Source organism: Macrotis lagotis, chromosome 2, assembly GCF_037893015.1.
Source record: "Macrotis lagotis isolate mMagLag1 chromosome 2, bilby.v1.9.chrom.fasta, whole genome shotgun sequence".
Classification (NCBI taxonomy): Eukaryota; Metazoa; Chordata; class Mammalia; order Peramelemorphia; family Peramelidae; genus Macrotis; species Macrotis lagotis.
The window spans coordinates 292,466,533-292,490,930 of record NC_133659.1 but is presented as its reverse complement, the minus strand read 5'-3'; the positions used below and the strand labels follow the sequence as shown (position 1 = coordinate 292,490,930).

Here is a 24,398-nt window from a genome sequence, read left to right as displayed (position 1 = left end):
ATATTCATATGGTTGTGTTTGTATATATGGATGTGTTGCTTTGCTTATGGTAAGAGTGATGCTTGCTAGTGGTCACATAGGCTGTGGCTGAAAAGTCAATATGCCTACAAAATCAGCCTCCTAATTCTCATTTCAGAAACAACACCCCTTCCTATTTATACATGTGTCTCTTAGATTAATGATATTTTATTCTCCCTGGAAAAGTCATTCAATTCCCAATTGTTACACACAATAGTTACTACCTGTTGTTATGGTGTCCCTTGAAGTCTACTGTCACTTCACATTGTTTGAAAAAGATATTTCAGTGAGTTTTTAAAGTATTTCTTTTGCTCTTACAAATTAGATTAACTCTATAACAATTTTGTGAGTGGTACTGCTTTCAATGATGTTCTACATACAGTACATCTAGTCAAAAACAGCATTATCATATCTTTTACTTTTTTAGTGACAAAATGGAAACAAACAAGGTTGTTCTTTTGGTTAATCTCTTCTTTCATGTAACAGAATATTCTTATAAGGGTAGAAAAGGAAATCATCTCCACCTAATAATATTTATCATCTAAAGACATAACTATTATTTATTTCATGTGTTTGGGAAGCGTTGTTATGAACTTTCTTAGGAATGACAGGAAGTCTATTAGGATTGGTTGGGAGACTTGTTCATACTCTCTGGAATCTAGGTTTGAGGGAATGATAAATGAGGAGAATTGTTCTAATTATGTACCAGGGAAAGTACTTGGGACTGAGAAGAAAGATTACCAGAACCTTGACTTTGACCTTGTTCTTCTACCCACCCCCAAATCTACTGCCAGAAGAAGACCTTGAAACCTTGATGGATCTGGAGGATTCTGCACTTCCCATTGTTGTCCTATTGCATCCCTGAGGCTGCCAGCAGTGTTTGGATCAAGAGTTGAACACAGACTGCTTGCCATTCAGAGTCGGATGATTCCTATAATGCCTTTCAGATCATAAATAATGTGATTCTTTATCTATGCTAGGTTAAGTCTGACAAACACAGAGAATTTGAGACAGCAGGATAAACTGCATGCTTTCAGTTAGTATTAAGGCTTGAATTCATGTCAGATAATACTGTCCAAAGACTTGCTTGGCCAACTTTAATAATTTGCTTCTTTTTGTTTGTTTTTGTTTGTTTTTGCAAGACAATGGGGTTAAGTGACTTGCCCAAGGTCACACACCTAGACAATTATTAAGTGCCTGAGGTCGGTTTTGAACTCAGGTCCTCCTGACTCCTGAGTCAGTGCTCTATCCATTGTGCCACCTAGCTGACCCAAAGCATTTGCATCTTTATCACTTCGCAATCACTAAGCAGTGTTCTGTCCAGATGGTCCAGTTAAACAGCAGCATTTATGGCAGGAAAAAACACAGGGACACCTCTGGCTATGTAGGAAACTATATAGTTTGATCATCTACTTAGCATTATTCTTTAGCTTTATGGTATTATGTGGAACAATATAGCAAAGACAGGGCATGGCTAGTAATAGGCAACTCAGATGATTAGTAAATACAGTGAAGGCAGGAAGATGAGCTCAAATTCAGTATCGGACTGATTACCCAGGTCACCTTAGGCAAATCATTTAACTTCTCTTAGCCTCAGTTTCCTCATCTGAAAATAAATAAAAACACTTACTCAGGGATACTGTGAGGATCAAATAACCAATGGATCATCCTACTCTGAATCTACTGCCCTGTCTACTTTTCCTAATTCTAGAGAAGAAGATACACCTCTGTGAGTTGAGCTCTAATCTCACCACAAGGTTGATAAAGCAAACCTTGTCTGACACCATGGATGAAGGGTACGATACCAGTCTTCCTTTATAGATAGAAGCCAGAAAAGTGGAGTTCAGGGCTCACTCCACCAACCATCTGCTGCCTTTCTTTTCCCCTCCCAACTCCACCAAGATACTCACTATTATATTTATCTTCCCCCTACTTTAATGTATTTATATCTATATAATCTCTCCTTATTAGATTGTAATCTCCTTAAGGGTACAAATTGTCTTTGTTTTTTTTTAATTATATCCCCAGTGATTATCATCATGTTGTTATTCAGTCATTGTCATGTTTGACTCTCCCTGACCCCAAAGACCAAAATGACCATGGGGTTTTATTGGCAAAGATACTGAGTGTCTTTTCTTCTCCAGTGAATTAAGACAAACAAAGATTAAATGACTCGTCCAGGATCACACGAGTAATAAATGTCTGAGGCCACATTTGAACTCTTTAGACCCAGGGATATATTTACTGAGACATCTAGATACCTGGAACAAGGTACACACTTAATAAGTATTGTGTTGGATAAGCTGAAACATATATGTGTGTGTGTGTGTGTGTGTGTGTGCGTGTGTGTGTAAACTTTAGGTGCTACAAAAACATCTAATACTGTTATTGTCACAGAATTATAGGGTCAGAAATTATCTTAAAAACTTCCCACAAGGCAGCTAAGTGGTGCAGTGGATAGAGGACCAGCCCTGGAGTCAGGAGGACAGGAGTTCAAATGTAGTTTCAGACACTTAATAATCACCTAGCTGTGTGACCTTGGGCAAGTCACTTAACCCCATTGTCTTGGGGGGGGGGGGACAACAACTACCCAATAGTTGTTCAATTGCCGAATTAAGAATGTCCTCAAAAACATATCCCACAATTGGTCATCTGAACTTGGCTCAAATATAACAAATGATGGTCATTCACTATAAATGAATACAGTTCATTATTTGGTTTAGATAGCTTTAATTGCTAAGAAGATCTTCCTATACACCTTTCTGACATCTGTCTCTCTAGAACTTTCAGTCCTCTGTCTTAATTAAACCTTCAAGGTGCAGACAGATAACTACAATTATTTTGATGATCCTTCAGCTGTTCAGAGTCAATAATCTTGCCTTGCTTGTTACTCCCTTCCCTCAGTCTTCCCTTCTCTAGGTTAACTTTATGAGATATTTCAAGTTAAGGAATATCAAATTCTCTGTATAGCAAGCTTCAGTCACACCCAGATCAAAAATGTGAGCAAAATGACAAATGGTGATGTTGGTCCCTATTATCTGTTGTGAGTTTTTGATTGACAGGTCATCCTGAGAAGTGACTGAAAATTTTTAAAAGAAATGTTATGCAATAATTAGGGATATTCTTTCCAATTTAATATATGGTTCTGTAAATAGTTTTTCACATCCTATTCTGACATAACAGTATGATGTCATGGCAATATAGAATAAGTATTCATCCACTTTACAAATATAACCCCTTCACCAAGCGATAGGAGGTGATAGGGGCAGTTAGGTGGAGCAGTGTATAGAATATTGGAACTTAAGTCATCTCTGAATTCAAATATGACTTCAGACACTTACTGGATGGATGACCCTGTTTGTCTCAGTTTTCTCATCTGTAAAATTGACGTGGAAGACCATTCCAGTATCTCTGCCAAGAAAACCCCCAAATGGGATCACAAAGAGTTGGACACTACTAAAAATAACTCAAAAACAAACATATGCATATACATTTATATGGTAAATGTGAGAGTCAGTATTATATAAGAGTCAGAGAGGCTCCCTCAGGGTTCATGTTCTCCCCTAGATATGTACTTACTGGCTTTGTAACCTGGAACATTTCTTAGTGTCATTGGCAAAACTTTCATACTAAAAATTGCAAAGAAAAGGTGCTGACTTGAATTGGTAAATAAACTTTCCTCACTAGGAGTTCTCTATTCCATGATCAGGGGGAAAATGTGTGTTTACAGATGCATTCTTACATATATATATATATATATATATATATATATATATATATATATACATATATATATACATTTATATAATATATATATATACACACACAGACGACAGAGGAATTTATACTATAATATACATATGTATAATACACATGTATGCAGAGAGAGAGAGAGAGAGAGAGAGAGAGAGAAAGGAAGAGAAATCTTAGAGTTAATCTAGTCCAGCTATTTTACAGTTGAAACAGAAAACTAGACATTTAAGTTATTTACCTTAAGTCACATAGGTGGTGCCTCATATCAGAGGCAGAATTTAACTCCAGATCTTTTGGCTCTATTAAATTCAAGGCCCTTTCCTCTCTACCATAAAATAAGATTATAAATCATGGTCAGCTAGGTGGCATACTGGAGATAGAATGTCAAGGGTAAAATGAGTCAGAAAGACTCAGTTTCTTGAATTCAAATCTAGCTTCACACACTGAAAAGTCACTTAACCCTGTTTGCCTCAGTTTCTTCATCTGTAAATTAAGTTAGAGAATGAAATGCCATACCACTCTAGTACCTTTGTTTAGAAAACCTCAAATGAGGTCATGGAGAGTTGTGTACAATCTAAGCAAGTGAACCACAACCACAGTTTATTTATATCATATTTTACAGGTTGTCCCAAAAATTTAGTGCCGTTTTGAACTGTTCAAGCTTTAAAAAAAAGTTGTTAAACCATCTTGTATTAAATATCATGTATATAAAACAGCAAGAGAATTTTGAAAACTGTAAGGATTTTCTTTAGAGTACAAAATAGGAAACTTATATGGTCCAATGAATACCACAGATTTGGATTCAGGCTCAAATTCAACCTTTATCATTAGTTACATATTGTGGACCTCAGTTTCTTCACCTTTGAAAAAAGATGCATTTCACTAGATAATATCTTTTCAGTGAAAAAACTGTGATCCTATATTCATATGATTTCTTGGTACTAAATGCATTGTTTCATTTAGTCATATCCTATTATTTCATTGGGATAGCAAATTCTGAATAAACAGACTCCCTCTGTCAATGAAGATTGGCACTTACTCAGAAAAGTACACTTTTGGAGATCTGCCTATGGAACTGGTGTCAAGGAATTTGAGGACAGAAGCTAATATTTATGTAGGTGTATTTATGCATGTGAATACATCTTTCCAACATGTGATATTCTAGCAAAATATATTCTTAGAATCTTTGTAAATATTTAAAAATATTTCAGCTGTTTATATTTTAGTCATTTTCAGATACTATAGAAAATACTGTTTTAAATAATTATTCATATTATATTAGTCATATTGTGAATTAGAATTAAATAGCTAAATAAGAATATAAGAATAATTCTGTCCCCTTGATATAGGAGACTATAAGACTGGAATCTAGGATTCACAATTAAGAGCCATGAATTGTAGATATTTGTCTCCATCTGGTGGTGATCCAAAAATATAACTAATTCTTCAAGTGCTTGATTTTATACATATTGTCATTTACCAGAGGGGCAAAGGAGAAGAGTAGGGTGGTAAATAGTGCTATTTAATTAAACTTTAATTATTGTTGCTTCAATTTGTTTTGTTTTCATTTCCAGACTAACATTATTTTTCAAACAGAACAATCTGAAGGGTTGTTTATCTTAGGTAACACCAGATCATGGATCTCAAAAGTGCATTCCAAGTGGAAAATCATCTAAAAGATTGGACACTGAAACGAGCTTATAGACAGCAAGTGCTCTCCATGGAGTGGACACCCGAGTATGATGCTCAGGAATCACCTGGAACAGAGAGACATGTCCTTCTGATGGTAGACTTAACTCTTTGGGACCAGATAGACTATAGCTGAATAAAGGTGACCAAGGGATTTTTTTTGTAACATTACTGGATTTTTTCCATTAATTTGAATTAAAGGAAATAGAGGTTAAGTAACTTGCCCAGGTTCAAATAGCCGGTTAATGTCTGAGGCTGAATTTGAACTCAGTTCTTCCTGACTTCAGGCTCAAAACTCTATCCATTAGATACTTAACCATCTCCTGCATAAACCTAGCTGCTTCTAGGGAATTCACCATTTTAATAGATAACAAATCCATAATGAAGATTAAAAAAATCAAGAATGAAATGCTGACACTCGGTTGTATCCATCTTGACTAATTCTTCTCTACCCCATCTATGGTTTTCTTGCTAAAGAGACCATAGTGGTTTGCCATTTCCCTTTCCAGATAATTTTACAGATGAGGAAACTGAGGCAAACGGGGTTAAGTGATTTGCCCAGGGGTCACCCAACTATAAAGCATCTGAGGCCAGATTTAAACTCAGGAAAAGTTCTCCTGACTCCAACTCTAACTCTATCCACTGTGTCACCTAACTGCCCCTACACCAAAGGTATCAAACTGAAAAAAAAAAAAACAACCCCAGATCCATGTGGCTAACATCATCTATGTCACATTAAAATGTTATTTATTTAATTAAATATTTCCCAGTCTGTGTCACCTAGCTGCCCCTACATCAAAGGTATCAAACTCAAAACATAAAAAATAAAAAACCCAGATCCATGTGGCATACATTATCTATGTCATGTTAAAATGTTATTTATTTAGTTAAATATTTCCCAATATGACTCTGAGAGTTTTAAGGATCCATTATGGCTTTTCCATCAGAATTTGATACCTTTGTCCTGCCTTGCTGCTGAATCATCTTACTAAGGTACTAATATGATCACTTCATTCTCCTAATCAGAAATCATCTTTCACTCTTCACTATCTATCAAATAAACTATATTTATCTGATCTTGGCTTTCAAGATCTTCTCTCATTTTTTTCCAGTCTTATCTCTCATTTCTTGGCATAACATGATGTAGTGGCAGGTTCAGTGAATTCATGATCAGAAAATCTAGGTTCAAAAATAACTGCGATTTATATGAATTTGGGCAAGACCTTTCTAGGCTTTAGCTTTCTCATCTGTAAAATGCATGGAGGGCACTAAACTCTTCCAGGTCTCAATCCTTTGATATTATAAAAAGAAGTCAGTTTTATTTTTTTTATTTTTTTTTAAACTGATAAGACAACTTTCTCAAAGTGGAATCTATGAATACAGAATGCTCACTGAGGCAGTACCTGGAGAGCTCCATTACATAATCAACCAAAAAGACAGGAGTCAGAACAAAGAAAGATTGGTTCAACTATCTGCTCAGGACTGAAGACTTCTAAGAAGAAATATGACTGAGGGTGCTTTTGATGGAAATTGAACCTGAAAAGTGTGATTATGAAGTTAATTCCCCATATTATCAACTCAGACCAATTACTTAGTTTTCAACTTACATGGCTGGCTTTGTACAGATACCAACAATTGCTTGAGGACTTCCTAGTTTTAAAACTTTGAAAAATAACCTCTTTTCTACCCCCTCATCCCCCATCCCCACATATAAAAGCAGATTTTTAATCAACTTTTGGTTATGGTTATAAAACTGTGAGAGACCTTAAAGAGATTTTTACTGGGAAGTCCACTGATCCTAATTTTGCATCTATGGATAAATTTTAAGGGTTTCATGAACTTGGATAGGAAAAAAATCCATTTAAAAATTTTTTATATGCCTCTAACTGAAATTTAGTATTTCTTTCAATTATCAAAGCAAGCAACAAACCACGGGTATATCAGGCTTCACCAGATTGCTAAAGGAATTCAAAAAAGATCAAGAATCCAAGCTAGTATAATTTCCTCATCTTACAAATGGGGAAACTGAGACCAAGAGCAATAGAACTTTGGTTAAATGCTTACTAGTCACTGCTAAGCATAGGGAGGGAGCCAAGTTCAAACAAGCAAGGATACTATTGTCTTTTTTGTGGAAAAGACAAATCATGAAGGGAATTTGGGGAGGGGTGAAGGATTTTCTTGGGAGGCAGTGGAGCAGTAGAGACCTGGAAGTGAACATAAGAAAGTCAAACCTAGTTTATCCAATCTCAAAATAGCAGGCTTGTTCTTACATAAGTATGGAATAAGATGATGAAATTAGGGCAGATGACAGACCTAGAGATTAAAAGATTTATTTCAGGTTATATATGTAGCACCTGGTTGGGGCAATTAAGTGACAGTGGATAGATAAGAGTGCCTGGTCTGGAGTAAGGAATACTAATCTGAGTTCAAATCTAGCTCCAGACACTTACTAATTGGTTGACCCTGAAAAAAAGTCATTTACCCTTTTTGCCTCAGTTTCCTTGTCTGTAAAATGAACTGCAGAAGAAAATGGCAAACCATTCTACTATCTGCCAAGAAAACTTCAAATGAATAGCTGGATATAACAGAAAATGACTGAACAACAACACAATTAGCAAATGAAAGTGTAAGATGAAGACCAAAGCCTTTGAAATCCAAATCAAGTACTCCTTACTCTGAACCACTATGCAATCTTTTCCTCTGCCTCATTTCTTTGAACTTTCTACCCAAATGCAATTCACTGGCCCAGTAAAATTTGTTCCCAATCTTCATGTCTTTAACTAACTTCATACTCAAAGGACTAAATAAATTAAATCTGAACTTACTAATTATAGACTTATGCAAGGATTCTTTCTTCCCCATCATATTTCATTGAGTCTTAAATTTACATGAAAGGGAAAAAACAGCTGGGGGATAGGGAAAGACGTATAGAAGAGAATTGAGAAAATCTTCATTATATTCTATAACAGCTATTCTATATATTCTTTTTTTATTTTAGGATTTTGCAAGGCAAATGAGATTAAGTGGCTTGGCCAAGGCCACACAGCTGGGTAATTATTAAGTGTCTGAGGCTAGATTTGAACTCAGGTAGTGCTGACTCCAGGGCCGGTGCTTTATCCACTGTGCCACCTAGCTGCTCCCTGTTCTATATATTCTTAACACTAAATCCATAGACTTTTTTCAGGGAAGCTTCATGACAAAGGAAACAAATTATATTGAAATAAAGATGCAATTTTTTTCTACATCTAATTTATTTACTTTGTAATTCCATGTGTTTCGTGCACTTTAAAACATTATTCTGAAAAGGGACTTCCTGAGACTATCAAATGGATCTATGATTTAAAAAAAAATTACAAATGCCTGTTCTAGCATGAAACCAATACCATATATGTATTTGATGTCTATTTCCAAGTGTAAATGCTTCTACAGACATATTTTCAACTCATTTTTAGCTGTTTCATTTCTGGTTAGAGAACATTCCTGTAATTTCTGTTATACTAAATAAAGTTAAAGATTCCAGTAAAAATTGTGTAGATACTAATTTCCTAACACCCCCAAAATATAAACAAAATTCCAACTTTTACACAAAGTAAAGGTGTAAGGAAATAAGAGTTCGAACAGCATCATTTTATGAATGTGCTTGTCCCAAAGGAGTGGAAAAGGAAAGAAAAGCCTGGGTTGAAGGTTCAGAGATCATATATTCACTGAGAAACTACAAAGTTCATGTTTTCATTTCAAGGACTTACCCCTATCCAAAATAGTCTTTAGTATCATAAGATTTAATGGAGGCTTGAAGATTTAAAGATAGCCTTTCAGAAGATCTCTGTAATGATGTAACAGTGACACACTTACCTTTGTCATTTCCATTTGCATAATGTGGAGGCTTGTTTTTGTCAATACTATTAAAACTCTGACTTCTCCGATTTAAATTAGAAGCTCCTTGGACCTTGCTACTGCTTCCTGCAGCTGGCACCCTTGAGGGCCCTGGAAGCCTAGAATAGCATAATGAAATTAGGTTATGATGCATCTAGAAAAGACAAGAAGAATAGGATGTTCTGAGCAGAATAAAAAATGATTGAATGGCTACGGCATAAGCTGCCCTAAACTATATTTTGGTAGATCTAGGACATGTAAAGAAGAATTTTTCTATCTCTAAGAGGAGTTGCATTTTTTAAAAGGTTAAATGTTCCCTATTCAAAACAATTGTAGTTTCACTTTCCAATAAAATATCCAAAGAAAAAACACTTCAATGGGAATGCAAGTTAAAATGTAATTTTTAAGCTAAAATCAATGTTTTCCTATCATATGTGATTGAATATAGCTTATTGGTTCTTTTCTACAAGGCTCTACAACCAATTGTACTGCTCTTTTCTCCACTGATGACCAGCTTTCAGGAGTGTTTTAGAGAACTGATCTAAGTTAGCATGACTATAAATGCTAAAATTTATCTTAAAACCAAATTGTTCATAGTAAATGTTAATCAAGAGGTCAAATCAGATAAGCTAATTATTTAAAACATGGTTCTGAGGCCAAGGGCATAAGTTCAATTTCCACTAGATAGTGAGCTTTTCATAAAATAATTTTATTTTTGCATGAGTTAAAAAAATACAACTATGCTCCCACTCTGGTTATTTATGTCATCTAAGCCAATATTCTATTATACAAGGAAAGCAACTGTTACTGAGCTCAAAGCTATTTTCTATTATCACTGTGAAAACACTCAAAATTCATATTGTGGGAATCTTGTAAAAATCAGCACCATCAAAAAGTATTATCTTTGAATATTATGGAAGTACATTTTAACTTGTCGTTTCTGTAGCAAAATAGTTACCAACCTGTGGGTCAAGGTCCCTGAGCATGCCAAAGGCGTATCAAAGTCTGTAAAAACAACCTTACCAACCACTATCCTTTTGCCTTAACTCCAACAATAATTTCGCATTTATACCTTCTTTAGAACAAATAAACAATATTATACATTTTTGGTTTTCAAATTTGAAGTACTATGACCTCAATCATATTTAAATATGCAAATCCTTTAGAAATAGTTTCTGAATTCATAACATTTTTATCCACTGTATAATTTTTTTGATTGATGAATACCCATAGTACAGTTACGGCCATGTATATTTAGAATCACAACAATTTTGAATGTTAAAAAGAAGTCCTAATATTTATCCACTGTTATTAGACATAATGTAATTAAGTAATGAATATTAAGATGTTATGATCTAATATCATTTAGTTGAAGCTATATTTACATATCCAGATTGAAACATTCACTTTTTAAGAAGTTTGTTTTTTTAAAATGTAAGCACTGATTAACAAGGGACTAGGAGTATGCTGATTTTATAGATCTAATTGTGCATTTTAGTATATAAATGCATAATTCTAGGAAGATATAGAAACTATGATCTATTAAACTATTAAAATTCAGCTAGTGTTGATATTCTAAGATCCTGTAAGAAAATATGTGATCACCAGCTATTCAGTAGATTTCCTATCATCTGCTGCCACCATCTGAAGGTTCATGGGTAGAGCTGTTATATCATACTATTTGGGGAAAATAAATTATAAAAACCAATAAGCTATAAATGGAAGATATATCTCATCTTTTTTTTGAAAGCTCTATATCATGAAAGCATTTATATACTTTTACAACATTGATTAGATATATGAATTCTTTGAAAATGACAACTATTAAAATATTCATCTCAATTCACCTTGATAATATTCCACTATTTTCAATCCACAAAATCACAGGATTTCCTCAGTACAAGCACACTGTTTTTCCCCCCAGCAATTAAACATGATATTATAGGGCAAGATGAACACATAAAAGACAAAATAACCACATACTTAGAATCCTTTTTAAAAAGCTTCAATGTATTTATAATTTTGTTTGGTTTCAGGGATAGGAGTTTTTGTTGGTTGGTTGTTTTCTGGGATGTGATTTTAATGCATATAAAAATAAACATCTTTTTAAATGATCTACCAATCACAAGCCATGGTATATACAAAGCTGCAGCCATTTTCAAATATTTCCAATGCTCACTTTCAGGTAAATGATCAGTTGTGGTCTTCCTGCAGGGCAGCAGATCAACTAAGACTTGGAATTTACACTTATTGCAATGAGATCACTCTGGTAAATAGCAGCAAAATCTGGCAGGCAGCTCAGAAACTAGAATGATTCACTAATGGTAATTAGGAGATAAATGAGAAAGATAAATGAGAAATCCATGAGTCTTGTTTTTAAAGTATGTTGTATAATATTACTAATATCTGAACTAATATTAATAATATATTATTTTATGTAAATCATATAATATGAAATATATTTTATAGGCAGTGATCATAGAAATAATAAGAGGAACAAATCATGCAAGATATAGCATACTGTTCCTCACACTTTTGCAGATAATTTCTTTTGCTCTAAATGAGTTTCTATTTTTTCATTATCTTCTATAAAACCATTCTCAACATTAAAAAGATAAATTAAAGGGAAGATACCTACCTCTGCTCTGGGCCTCAGATGCAGTGAACTTAAGTAACATTATTAGACAATAAGATCATTAACTAATTCAATGAAATAGCACTGGGAAGGTCTCACAGTGAAAACAAGATATAGATTAATATAATGATGATGGGTATGAAGTATGCTACCTCCCTCACCTGCTCCAAGTCAATTATTATGCCCTCAGCAATATGTTATATTCAAATTATTACATCTTCACTCTGCAGAGTATTCTTTATATTCTAAATATTTCATCTTTAATATTTAACTAAAAACTGAGTAGTCATAACTAATAATTGTAAACCAACTTTAAAATGCACACCCTATGCAATGGAAGAAAACCCAATTTCCTTAATGTCTTTATGACAGTAAATAGTTACTTTCCAAAGGGAAGTCATCAGGCTGACTTCACAGGAGATCTTTGCAAAGAGTTCTATCAGCCTTTCTCAGTTCTGACACATGATAAACATGGCCCTTGGTTGGTCTTAAAAATGTTCACAAATGATCTGGAATTGTTTCCTGAATGCATCAGACATCTGGGGTAGACACTCTCCTCTACTCATGTTCCTGACCTGATGTGGTTCCAAATGAGAAGTCAGGATTCACTTTGGCATCAAAATAAATAAATTAGGAGGATCCCAAGGTGTCTAGTTGTCTTTTGTGAAACTGTGGGTCACCAAGACCTGGCTGGCATAGAGCTTTGCTATGACATAGTTCAGTATTATGAAATATCCCTCTCTGCCCCAACCCCAACATGGAGACACATTTTTTGAAGTTTAAGGTGACCAAAAAAAAAAAAGACCAAGAGGGAATTTGAGTATCACTAATAAGCAATAAATTAGAGATATTAACTGACCTAGAAGCCTTTTTCTGACTGGTTGCAATCCCACTGTGATTAGACTGAGCTGCATATCTGGCTGCCAGACTGTATGAGGAGAAATAGAGAAATTGAATTAAAGAGATTCTTGGAAGATGCAAAGAAAGCACAAACTTACAAGAAAATTATGAGTTCATGAAATGCAATCTGAACATGTATGAAAACAAATTAATTGGAAAATCATGAATCAATGTAAAGCATACATTATGATCTTAGGTAATGAATACTCCATGAGATTATGTAACATTTCTGATTGATTTCTCCATAAAAAAGTTCATTTTCACTTATGAAAATATGGCTACTTTCTCAAAGTGTAATCTATTTTCAAAATAAATAAAACATGCTAAAATGTATTAAGTATTTTAAATTTAACCTGGTAAAATGGAAGATTCAAATTTTGCTATAGATTATTAATATCCAGAAGGAGTAATATTTTTTAAAATCGGCTATTAAAAGCAAAATTTCAGAAACAACTATCATTTAAATAATTCTTTCTATATGAATATATGTATTATATTATCATATTATATATATTATATTCCATATATCAATAGAGATAAAGAGATATAGTGATATATATATATATGAATGATTGTAAAGGAAGGAATGTTCTAGACCTATAATATAATCAGTGAAAGGAACTCTGAAACTGTTTTAATTCAAGCAGATGAACAGTGAGTCTTAATTTATGAATTTCAGAAATTTGTCTAGGATATTGAGAGATTAAATGTCTTACCTATAGTCATAGAGTTAACCTGGGTCAGTATTTTTTGACATTTTAAAATCTATTTGAATAAAGCTCTCTCATTTGGGGTAGAGGAATTTTTACAGGACCTTGGATCAAGAGTCAAAGGATCCTTAGGGGATATCTGATTTTTCTCCCTCATTTTAAATATGAGGAAAGTTCATCCCAGGAAGGTCACATTTGCAGTATATATCAGAAGAAGGATTTATATCCAGGTACTCTGATTTGAGAGTCAGTGTGTTAACATAACTTGCATGAGTTCAATTCACTCTTATAAGGTGGCAGGATGAGACCAATCACCAAATTGTGTGTGAGTAGGAGCGGGGGAGAAGGTTCAACTTCTACATTTTGGGCAACTTTTTCAAGATGAAATTTTCACTATTATATAATCTGTACATTCAGAATCAAAACTTGATTTCTTTCCAAGCCAGTGTAAACCTTTCTTTTGTCTTCTTCTGTACATGGATGGACAGGTAGATTTATGAAGGACAGAAAGACAGATAAGCCAGCTATATGTACAACAACATGGGCATGATTAGTTAGGCAAAGGATTATTTATGGTTATGGTATCTCTGAAAGAGAAGGACTATGGACATGCAAACAGAGGAATCAAGATGTAGACCAGTAGTTCTCAAGAAAATTGGTCTCAGCACTCTTTACACTTTTTTTTTGGAGTTTTTTTTTTTGCAAGGCAATGGGGTTAAGTGGCTTGCCCAAGGCCACACAGCTAGGTAATTATTAAATGTCTGAGGCCAGATTTGAACTCAGGTACTCCTGACTCCAACGCTGGTGCTCTATCCACTGTGCAACCTAGCCACCCCCTTTACACTCTTGAAAAGGATTGAATATACCCCAAAGATACTTTGTTTCAGTGAATGTATATGTTTATAAACACACATATGTATAGACATGCATATATATGCATATGGATATATAAACATATTTCCATACATCTACTGGTCACGTCACTGATTAAAACACCTAACATTATGAAAAAATGCTTTGACATTAATGATTCCCTGAAAAGGACTCAGTGAACCTTAATGGTCCCTGGACTTCACTTTGAGAACCACTGATACAGAGAATAGTAATGACAGGACATGTTTCATGCAATGTAGGGAATGGTCACTCCAGACATAGCTTTGGTACTCATCTAATACAGTTACTATCATAAAGTCAATTTTACAAAAATAAATTCTACAATTCTTTCAGATTGATCAAAATTTTATTTTAACTACATAAATACTCTATCCCAATGTCATTATCTGTGCTGAGAAGAGGTTATGACTACCTGGCTAGGGCTAAAGGAATATTTAATCATAAGGGAAGTTACAGGGAACCGAATCTATTCCTTATCTCCATCATTCACAGGAATGAGTCTGTCAACTTCAGTAGCGCCTTTTGAGGAATGAAATGTCTCCCATTTATCTCACATCAACTAAATATACATGTATTTATACAGACATCAAACAGAGAAAAATAGACTCAAAAATGCTGACTGAAAGTCAGAAAATTTAGATTTAAATTGAACCGTTGAAATTTGTAACTTCTTGGGCATATCACCTGTCTTTCCTGTACTCCATTTTCTCATATGTAACACAAGTAGTTGCTACCTAGGGGTCTTTGATTCTACAGGAAAACCAAAAAAAGATGCTGCCCGCTAGTTCTCATTTTCATCTCCAGAACAGTTACAAGAAGAATGCAATAAACTTTTATTAAGACGTTCAAGATCTATTCATATGCCACCTTATTTTTTTAACAATGTTAAGATGAGAAGAAGCCTAGATTCATCCCTATTTATAATACATTTAGTTGTATACTCTTTTATTATTTTGTTGCTATTCAGGTGTGTGTGTGAACCTGTTGGAGTTTGCTTGGCACAGACACAGGAATGGTTTGCCATTTCCTATCCCAGCTCATTTCACAGAAAAGAAAACTAAGGCAAACAAGGTTAATTGATTTGGCCAGGGTCTCACAGGTGGTGAATCTGAAGTTGGATTTATATTCCAAGTCTTCCTGAAACCAAATCCATCTAGCTGTCCTATTATTTTCATAGTTTTTTTAAGTTTAGCATTCAGCATAAAATATTGGAGATTTTGGCATGTGAGATAGAGATGATAATATTTGTTGAAGGCACTAGAATTATGAGCAGCAATGCATAGTACTTAGAAGTAGAGGATGCTATATTTGCCATCAGGCAAGGGGATATTCATATTTTCTTTCAATATAAAGGAAAGATAAACTGTAGTGATACAATATATTATTATAAGAAAATAACTAAATTATAAAAAATGAGAAATCTATATACATACATACACACATTTTATATATAATATTAAGAATTTAGGTAGCAATAACTTATCAATATATTACTTAAAAATTATATAAAGATTCCTACTTAGAAACCAGTTTCGTTGAAAATTCTTTTACTGAGTAGGCTAGATACTAGACAATAAATCATTTCTCAATAATCAGGAAAAATAAAGTGTATGGGTATGCAGTACCTTGTAATGAATATTTGAGTCAAGTACGAGTGTCAATCATAGTTTTACCATTTTCTCTTATGCTAATTAATCCTACAAATACTGTGTTTAAAGCATTGTTTGGGGCCCTAAAGGGGATACAAAGATTACTAATACAAATACTCACACACACACACACACACACACACACACACACACAAACATGCTGTGGAATCTTACAGTTTATTTTCTGGGTCACTAGATATTATTATTAGACAGTGTCAGACATGGAATTATAAAGACCTTAGTGAAAGTTTGCAACCCTGTCTCAGACACTTACTAGTGACCCACAGGTAAGAAGGGCAATTAGATAGCACAGTGGTAGAGAACCAGGTGTGTAGGCAAGAAAAGCTGAGTTCAAACGTGGCCTCAGTTACTTAATAATTAAGTGACATTGGGTAAGTCACTTGATCTTATTTGCCTCGGTCTCCTTATCTGTAAAATGTGCTGTAGAAGAAAATTACAAAGCATTCCAGTATCTTTGCCAAGAAAATCCCATTGGGATCATGAAGTTAGAAAGTACTGAAATAACTGAATAACAATAGGCACGTCATTTGAATTTCTCATCTTCTACTGCCTTTTCAGTAAAATGAAGATAGTAAGATAGTAATGGCACTTAGGATTATTATGAAATTCAGAAAAAAGATAATATGTCAAACGCCTTGCAAACTATATAATTCCAAATGAACACTGGTTATTATATGTCAAATATTTTGCACATATTAAAGTTTTGGATAAATTATCCTTTATGATTTTCACAAAGGAATAAAACAAATATATAATTAGCAAATCAAAATGGAAAATCTTAAGATTCATAGGAGAGATTTTTAAAATCTAGGCTGGTTAAGGAGAGGGGGAAAAATTGAAATCATTTGAAGGGTTCAAAGAAGATTTTATTAAGGCAAGGGCAAGTGGCACACCACAATTATTAAGAGTGCTTGGAATTAGGAGATTTGCATTCAAAATTCCAATTACTGGTTATATAACCACTGGCAAGTCATGTAATACTTCAAAGTCTCAGTTTTCCCTATTTGAAAATGTGGAGCATTGTACTTCCAACTTCAATGGAAGTTTACAGGTTTTTTGAAAGAAAAGTTCTTGCAAATCTTTAATCACTTATGGAGAATATGAATTATGATTACTTTTTTATCTGACTCATAACAGTCAAGACTGAATTCATTACTGAGAAAAGCAAAACTATGAATAAATGTGCAGAGATAGGAAAGTAGGACATTTATTTGAAAAAATAGTGAATGGGGCGGCTAGGTGGCACAGTGGATAGAGCACCGGCCTTGGAGTCAGGAGTACCTTGGTTCAAATCTGACCTCAGACACTTAATAATTATCTAGCTGTGTGGTCTTGGGCAAGCCACTTAACCGCATTGCCTTAAAAAAATCTAAAAAAAGAAAAAGAAAAAATAGTGAATGAACAAATCTCTAAAAAAGAACTGAGTATTGTTGAGAGTACTGGGAGATATGGCAGGAAAATATGTTGGAATTATCCTTTGAGAAGCCTTGAACATCAGAGTAAGAAGTTGGGGATTTTTTTTGTAACAGGGGTGAAATATATTGAATGTTGTATTATTCTATGACCAGGATTACTTATTTTGAAGTGTTCTGAAGAATGAGTTAGAAAGGACAGAGAGAAGAAACAGAGAAAAATAAGCTAGTTGCCATACTAGTTAGAGGGAGATAAGAAATGCCTGGCCCAGGATGGTGGTAATGAGATCTGAAAGGCAAGAAAATATTGAGAAGGTCCAATATAAAGGAAATGGCAAGAGATCAGACATAATGAACAAGACAGTGAGGAGTCAAAGTTGAAAGATTAGAAGAATATTAATTATACATAATGACAATTATAGTTAATAATTATGATTAATTATAGAAATCTTCTGACTTCTATTGTCCTCCTCCTCCATTGATTCTATTTCTTTCCCCTTTACTCCATCGTGGACATTTTCTACAACTAAATATTTGCTCCTTTTTTTCAACTTTCTCTCTACATTATTTAACAATCTCTCTATTCTCTCTCATAGCTTCAATTATGTCAATCAAGTTAAATTTCTAAATCTCACTCTAGTCTCTACCTCTTCTCAGAGACTTAAGCTTCCATTTTCAATTGTTGGTTAAATATATACACTCAAATATGCAATTCAAACTCAAAATACCAAAATAATGAAATCATTATAAGTAAACTGATTGCTCCCCCGAATTTTCTCTTAATTATTGAGGTCAACCAGGTGACACATTCAAATGAGAGTTGAGCTTTGAGTCAAGGAAGATTAGAGTTCAAATCTAACCTCAGAAACTAGCTGTGTGATCCAGGGCAAGTCACTTAACCTCATTTGGAGAAGGAAATGGCGAATCACTCAAGTGCCTTTGCCAAGAAAAAAATAATGGGGTCATGAGGAGTTGTCACAACTGAACAACAATAATAATTTCTATGCATTTTCTTAGTTTTATCATCTTTTAAACTCCTTTAACCTTCCACTTCCATTCAAATTGCTTTCTAAATTCTGGTGAATCTATCTTAATAATGTCTGTTGTCTTGGTTCTTTCCCATTTGAACCAACACAAAGCTTATTCATGTACTTGCCATCTCCTGTCTAGACTCTTAAAATATTCTTCCAACTAGTGTTGTTAAGCTCAGTTCATCTTTCTAGTCAATCTTTCAAATTGCTACTAGAAGAAGTTTTCTAATACATAAGTCTCATCACATTACTCAGTTCTAAAACTTACAGTGATACCTCACCATCAATTGAATGAAATACAAACTCCGTACTCTGACATCCAAGACCTTCCAAAGTTTTGTTACACCCTACTTTTCTCAACTAATCCCCTTCATACATGAGTAAAATAGTAAACCGAAGCTTGTCCAAACTTCCAAATATAGAGAAAAGCAATGAATCCTACTGGTTTTAGAGTATGTGCTCTTATTCTACCTGAAAGGGTAGAGTCATACTCCAAGCTAGGATTTTAGCTGATTCCAAGATAGAAAATTAAATACAGTGTTCCACTCAAGAACAGGTTCAGGGAGTATGGTAGAGTATAGGAAATATGCTAGTCTCCGTGGGAAACAGCATGATATCCCGAGGAGAGATTAAGGGGATTAACGGAGCTCAAGATATAAATTCACTTGACCACATATACTTCCCGTGTCTACATTTATGAACTCCATGTGCATCCCCTCTTTCCACTTACTTTTTTTGTGTGGAAGAACATTCCCTAGGTTCACAAAGTAGCTATCATATTGCTATTTTTTCTTGTTGGCTACTTTAGTAAATTCCTTTGCTTTAAGCAGATCATATTATCTGGCTGTTTAACAGCAAGCTTATCACTGAGGGCTCTTCAGTTATAGTTTTAGAGTTAGTATCCTTGGTACAAATAAAACCCTGGGGCAGTTGTGACCTAGGGAAATCTACCTGAAAGTTGATCATGAAGAGGTATCCAAGAGGAGTTGATATGGAAAAATGGATCCACATACATTGAGTGAGCACCAGTTATTTGGATAGGGCTGGCAATAAACTTCTGTAAACTAAGCATAGATCATTCCTAGTGTTTTTAATTCCTTAAGGACAAACTACTGTGCCAAAGGAAAACAAGAGATGATGATTTCCTGAAAACCATGTAGAAATTCTCAAATCCCATATTCTTGGCATTAAGGTAATGTTGCTATGCCAGTTTCTTTGATTCACAGTATATTTTCCACTAAGAAAACTACAGGTTAATAAGAAGGGAGAGGAGAGGGAACTACAGTTGACCCACAGGTTTCATGAACTCACCAATTTCTTTCATTTCATACCCCCCAGGTAGACTAGATCACACTTTACCAATTTATTTATAAATAATTGCCAGAGACCCAAATCTCTGGCCAACTCTACATAAGCTATCCCTACTTTGAGATATTAACAAATGAAGAAGTTCAAAATCCTCAAAAAGAAAATTTCTTCTGGATGGGCAGAGACAAGATGGCAGTGTGAAGGCAGGATTTCCCAGAGGCTCTCTTCCAAGAAACTCCAAAGGTTTTAAAATTATGTCTAACTAAACTTTAGAGAGTCAGAAGCCACAGAAAGACCCAGTGAGGAAATTCTCCAACCCAAGGTAACTTGGAAGGTCCATAGGAAGACTCTGTTCTGCAGGAGTCGGAGGGGGTGGCAGCACAGTCACAGCATGGTGCCAGGAACAGTCAATGGGGCTCCTGGGTCCCTGGGGGTACCTGGGCTTCCGGTAGAATAGTATCCAGATCTCCAAACCCAGGGGTCACCAAGCACAACTTGGAAGATCAACGGGAACCTTCTGCTAGAGTGATCATGGACACCAGGCCAGCAGTGACCCTTGGTGCAGCCCCAGTCCAGGGAAATGGAAATAAACCCATGGAGCCACCAAGCAGGGAGCCACCCAACATGGGGCCGCCAGGCAACTGCTTTCAGAGTGCTCAGTCCACATAAGGTACCATCTATACTGCTCCACTATCTCTGGGACAGGACTCTGGTGCTTTGTCCACATTCAGTCCCTGACCACAGTCTGGGGTCCCATATTACCACAGCAGAGCAGGGACCCTCCTCACAGCTCCAGAGCAGAGAGGTGTGCTTGTGGTTATCCACAGACCAGAGCACAGACCTGGAGAACAGTCAGAGCCTCTCAAAAGACATTGAAGGAACTGAGGTCCTTGTGGGGGTGTCCTAATAACACTCAGAAGCTTGGGAAGCACCCCAAAATCAGGGCACAGGCTCAGGCTAATGAAGAACTCAAAAAAAAAGATTTGGAAAATCAAGTAAGGGAGGTAGAAGAAAAATTGTTCAGAGAAATGAGAGTGATGCAGGAAAATCATGAAAACCAAGTCAGCAGCTTGATCAAGGAAATGCAAAAAAAAAAAATTACCAAAGAAAATAACATGTTAAAAACAAATTGATGTGAAATGGAAAAAGCAGTCCAAAAAGTTAATGAGGAGAAGAATGCCTTTAAAAGTAGAATTGGCCAGTTGGAAAGGAGAGAAGAAAACTGTATGAAGAAAACAACTCCTTCAAATGTATAATGGAAATAAGGAAAGCTTTGTGAGGAATCAAAAAACAATGAAACAAAAGCAAAAGAATAAAACATTAGAATAAAACATGAAATATCTCATTTGAAAAATAACTGATCTAGAAAGCAGATCCAGAAAAAACAGTTTAAACGTTACTGGACTACCTGAAAGTCAAGACTAGGAAAAGAGCCTTGACTTCATTTTTAAAGAATTTCTACAAGAAAATTTCCTGATATCCTAGATGCAGAGGGCAAAATAGAAATTGAGGGAATTCACTGATCTCTTCCTGAAATTCCCCACCCTCCAAAAAAGTTCCTAGGAATATTAAAGCTAAATTCCAGAACTCCCAAGTCAAAGAGAAAATATTACAAGCAGCAAAAAAGAAACAATTCAAATATTGTGTACCTACAGTCAGGATTACAGAGGACTTAGTAGTGACTACATTAAAGGCTTGTAAGCTTGGAATATGATATTTCAGAAGGAAAAAGATCTTGGATTACAACTGAGAATCAACTACCAAGCAAAACTGAAAATTTTTCCTTATTATTCCTTCTTTCTCTTTTCTCCCTTCATCTTTTCTTTAACTTTCTCTTTTGAGAAACTGCAGTATCCTGAACTAATGAACATTTAAGCAATTTGTTACCTGGTAAAGTTGCCTTTCATCTTTCTTATCAGATAGCCTTGATAAAGTCATTTAGTCTCTGTTACATTTCTCTCTTTTTTCATCTCAAATTTAAAAAAAAGTGAGATGGTATTAATTGACTGGTAAACAGAAAAGGTAAACTGAAGATATTAATGTAATAATATTAATTAATTTATTTATTAACTTCATCGATATTAGTGACCTACTAGATCAGAAAAAGGGAAAAAGGAAAGAATGAGGGAAAGAGAGGAAAAGAAGATAGAATGAATAGGGGAGAAAAGAGGAAGATGAAGGAGAAAAAAGAGGGAGAAGGGGATACAGAGGTATAGAAACAGGAAGAGAGGGAAGGAAGGAGGGAAAGAAAGAGAAGGAAGAAAGGAAAGAGAAGCCATTGGTCATTGGTATAAACTCTCAGATAACCAATTGGGTTTGCAACTTGTCTATCATTTAAAGTCTTATAGAGTTCCTTCAAGTACTGAGTATGTAAGGGACTTGTCCAAAGACATACAAGCAGTATGTCTCAGAGGTAAAACCTGAACTGTAATCTTCTGGGCTTTTGAGGCCATCTCCCTATCTCCTTTGGTAAAGTCAGCTTCTATCCTTCTGCATCAGCGTTATTAAAATTCACAGCAACATAATAATTACCCCCTTTTGGGTAATAACAAATTAAATACAAATTCCATTAAATTTGCCATCATATACTCTCTGCTTCTTTTTATTTCCTATATCTTAAGAGGATGTATTAAAAGATCTGGGCATGAATCCTCTGGAGAAAAGAAGACTGGTGATAGGAGAAACATGAAACATGAAAGTGGTATGAACATATCTCAAAAGCTGAAAGAATATTATTCTTGTTCTGTTCAGTTCCAGAAGGCAGCACTAGGACCAAGACTAATTAAGTTTGATTTCAGAAAGACTAGGAAATGAAAAAAGCCTCAGCAAATAGAACTGTACAAAAAAAAAAAAAGGATGGGTTGTTTTAAGACATTGTAGATTCTCCCTCTATTGAAATCTTTAAACAAAGACTAGATGAGAAGTTATCAGATATGTTACCTAGGGGATTCCTTTCTAGTATGGGTTTGGCATTGAGATCCTTTCTAACTCAAAATTATTTGATTCTGAGAGCCTTCATAATGAATATGAATATTTTGAGAAGTTCAAGAAGAGAGAACTAACCTACTTTCAAGTCTTTCAGCCTTAATTAATAAAGTTTTGTGATGAGTCAGTACAACTGAGAGCCTCAGACATACTCATTCCATCCTAATTGGAAGAAAGTGGATTCATGACAATGAAGATGGATAATATTAAATAAACCATTTGCAAATTAGCATTATCATTATATTTCAGAGTTGAACAAGACCTTTGTGTCGGCTTAGCCCACCAAATACCTTATAAAGAATTTATTGCAACTTACTCAAGAAATGAGTCAAAGCAATCTATGACAATTATTTCAGAAATTGTTTTCCTTATATATACACTTCTATACCTGGGACTTTGAAAGTCAATCTGTAAGGAGAAATCTATCACAATAGTACATGAATAGAGGGGTTAATTTCAGGAAAGACACATGTGGTAGACAACTCTCTAAGAGACCAACTCCAAGGAGGAGAGAGAAAAAACAAACTATAGAACCTGTGGATACATAGAAGAAGTCAGCTCCTCAAGATATTTTCATTTCCACTTAGCCTCCCTAGGGACACCGGAGAATTTCCTTTTTAGTAAGATCGGGAGCTCTCCCTTGGTTTGACCTAAGATATCTTGCTTTCCTTTTTGGAATGCTCATTCTCTTTGTATATTGTTTGATTTATTCTAATCTGTAGAAATTCTCCAACTTTTGTTTGCTTGCTTCCTTAAATAAATGGGATTACTCAGTATTCGCTACTTGTGATTATCTATTTTATAATCAGATTTTGGAAGAGGAAAAGTTGGTAGATATACTTTCTCATTCTAAAAGAAAGAAATTTTGTTTCATACATATAGAATCTTTTTAAAAGATGTGTGTGTATGTGTGCATGTGTGCATGTGTGCATGTGTTTGTGAGTGTGTGTATGTGAACGTAGACATATAATTCTAAACTAAGACCCTTCTTGGAGATAGGAAAAATAGCAAGTGCCCGAGTAGATACCTCCAGGGTCAGATTCCAGAGATATGTAACCATTCTAACCCCAAATCTATATGTGTGAAAGACAGCATTGCCTTAACACAGGCTAATCCACACATTGCATCTTAGATTTATATCAAACTTAATTCGTCTCTCATGTACACACATGCCTTTTGCCATCCTGAAAGTGTTATTCACTGGAAATTTTCTAATTCATAAATGTCTTCTTGAAGAAACTAGCTTAGCATTAGGGAGATATTATCATGCATTGGTATTCACAGGAATCAGCACATTGATCATAAGGCAAGTACTTAATAAATGTTTACTATTGATTTCTTCAAAAAAAAGATGTTAGGTTTAAAAAATGAATAAAATGCAAGAAAAAAGGTAAAATTATGGTTCGGTTGTTTAGTTTTGCCAGACTCTTCATGACCCTATTTGGGGTTTTCTTGGCAAAGATCCTAAGAGAGCCATGCTATTTCCTTCTCCAACACATGTTATAGTTGAGGAAATGAGA

General features: G+C 34.8%; 1 protein-coding gene across 8 annotated transcripts in view; it reads right to left on the bottom strand.

Moving 5' to 3' along the window:
* Positions 1-24,398, bottom strand: part of NAV3 (neuron navigator 3) — a 1,126,484-nt gene that overhangs the window by 249,805 nt on the left and 852,281 nt on the right. For 7 of the 8 annotated variants that reach the window (XM_074226484.1, XM_074226477.1, XM_074226479.1 and 4 more), the window contains 2 exons: positions 12,828-12,896; positions 9,313-9,452 (listed from right to left, as the gene is read on the bottom strand). In XM_074226484.1, coding sequence (XP_074082585.1) covers positions 9,313-9,452; positions 12,828-12,896 — 209 coding nt within the window. The remainder of the gene's footprint in view (positions 1-9,312; positions 9,453-12,827; positions 12,897-24,398) is intronic. The other variant, XM_074226482.1, reaches the window with a different exon arrangement.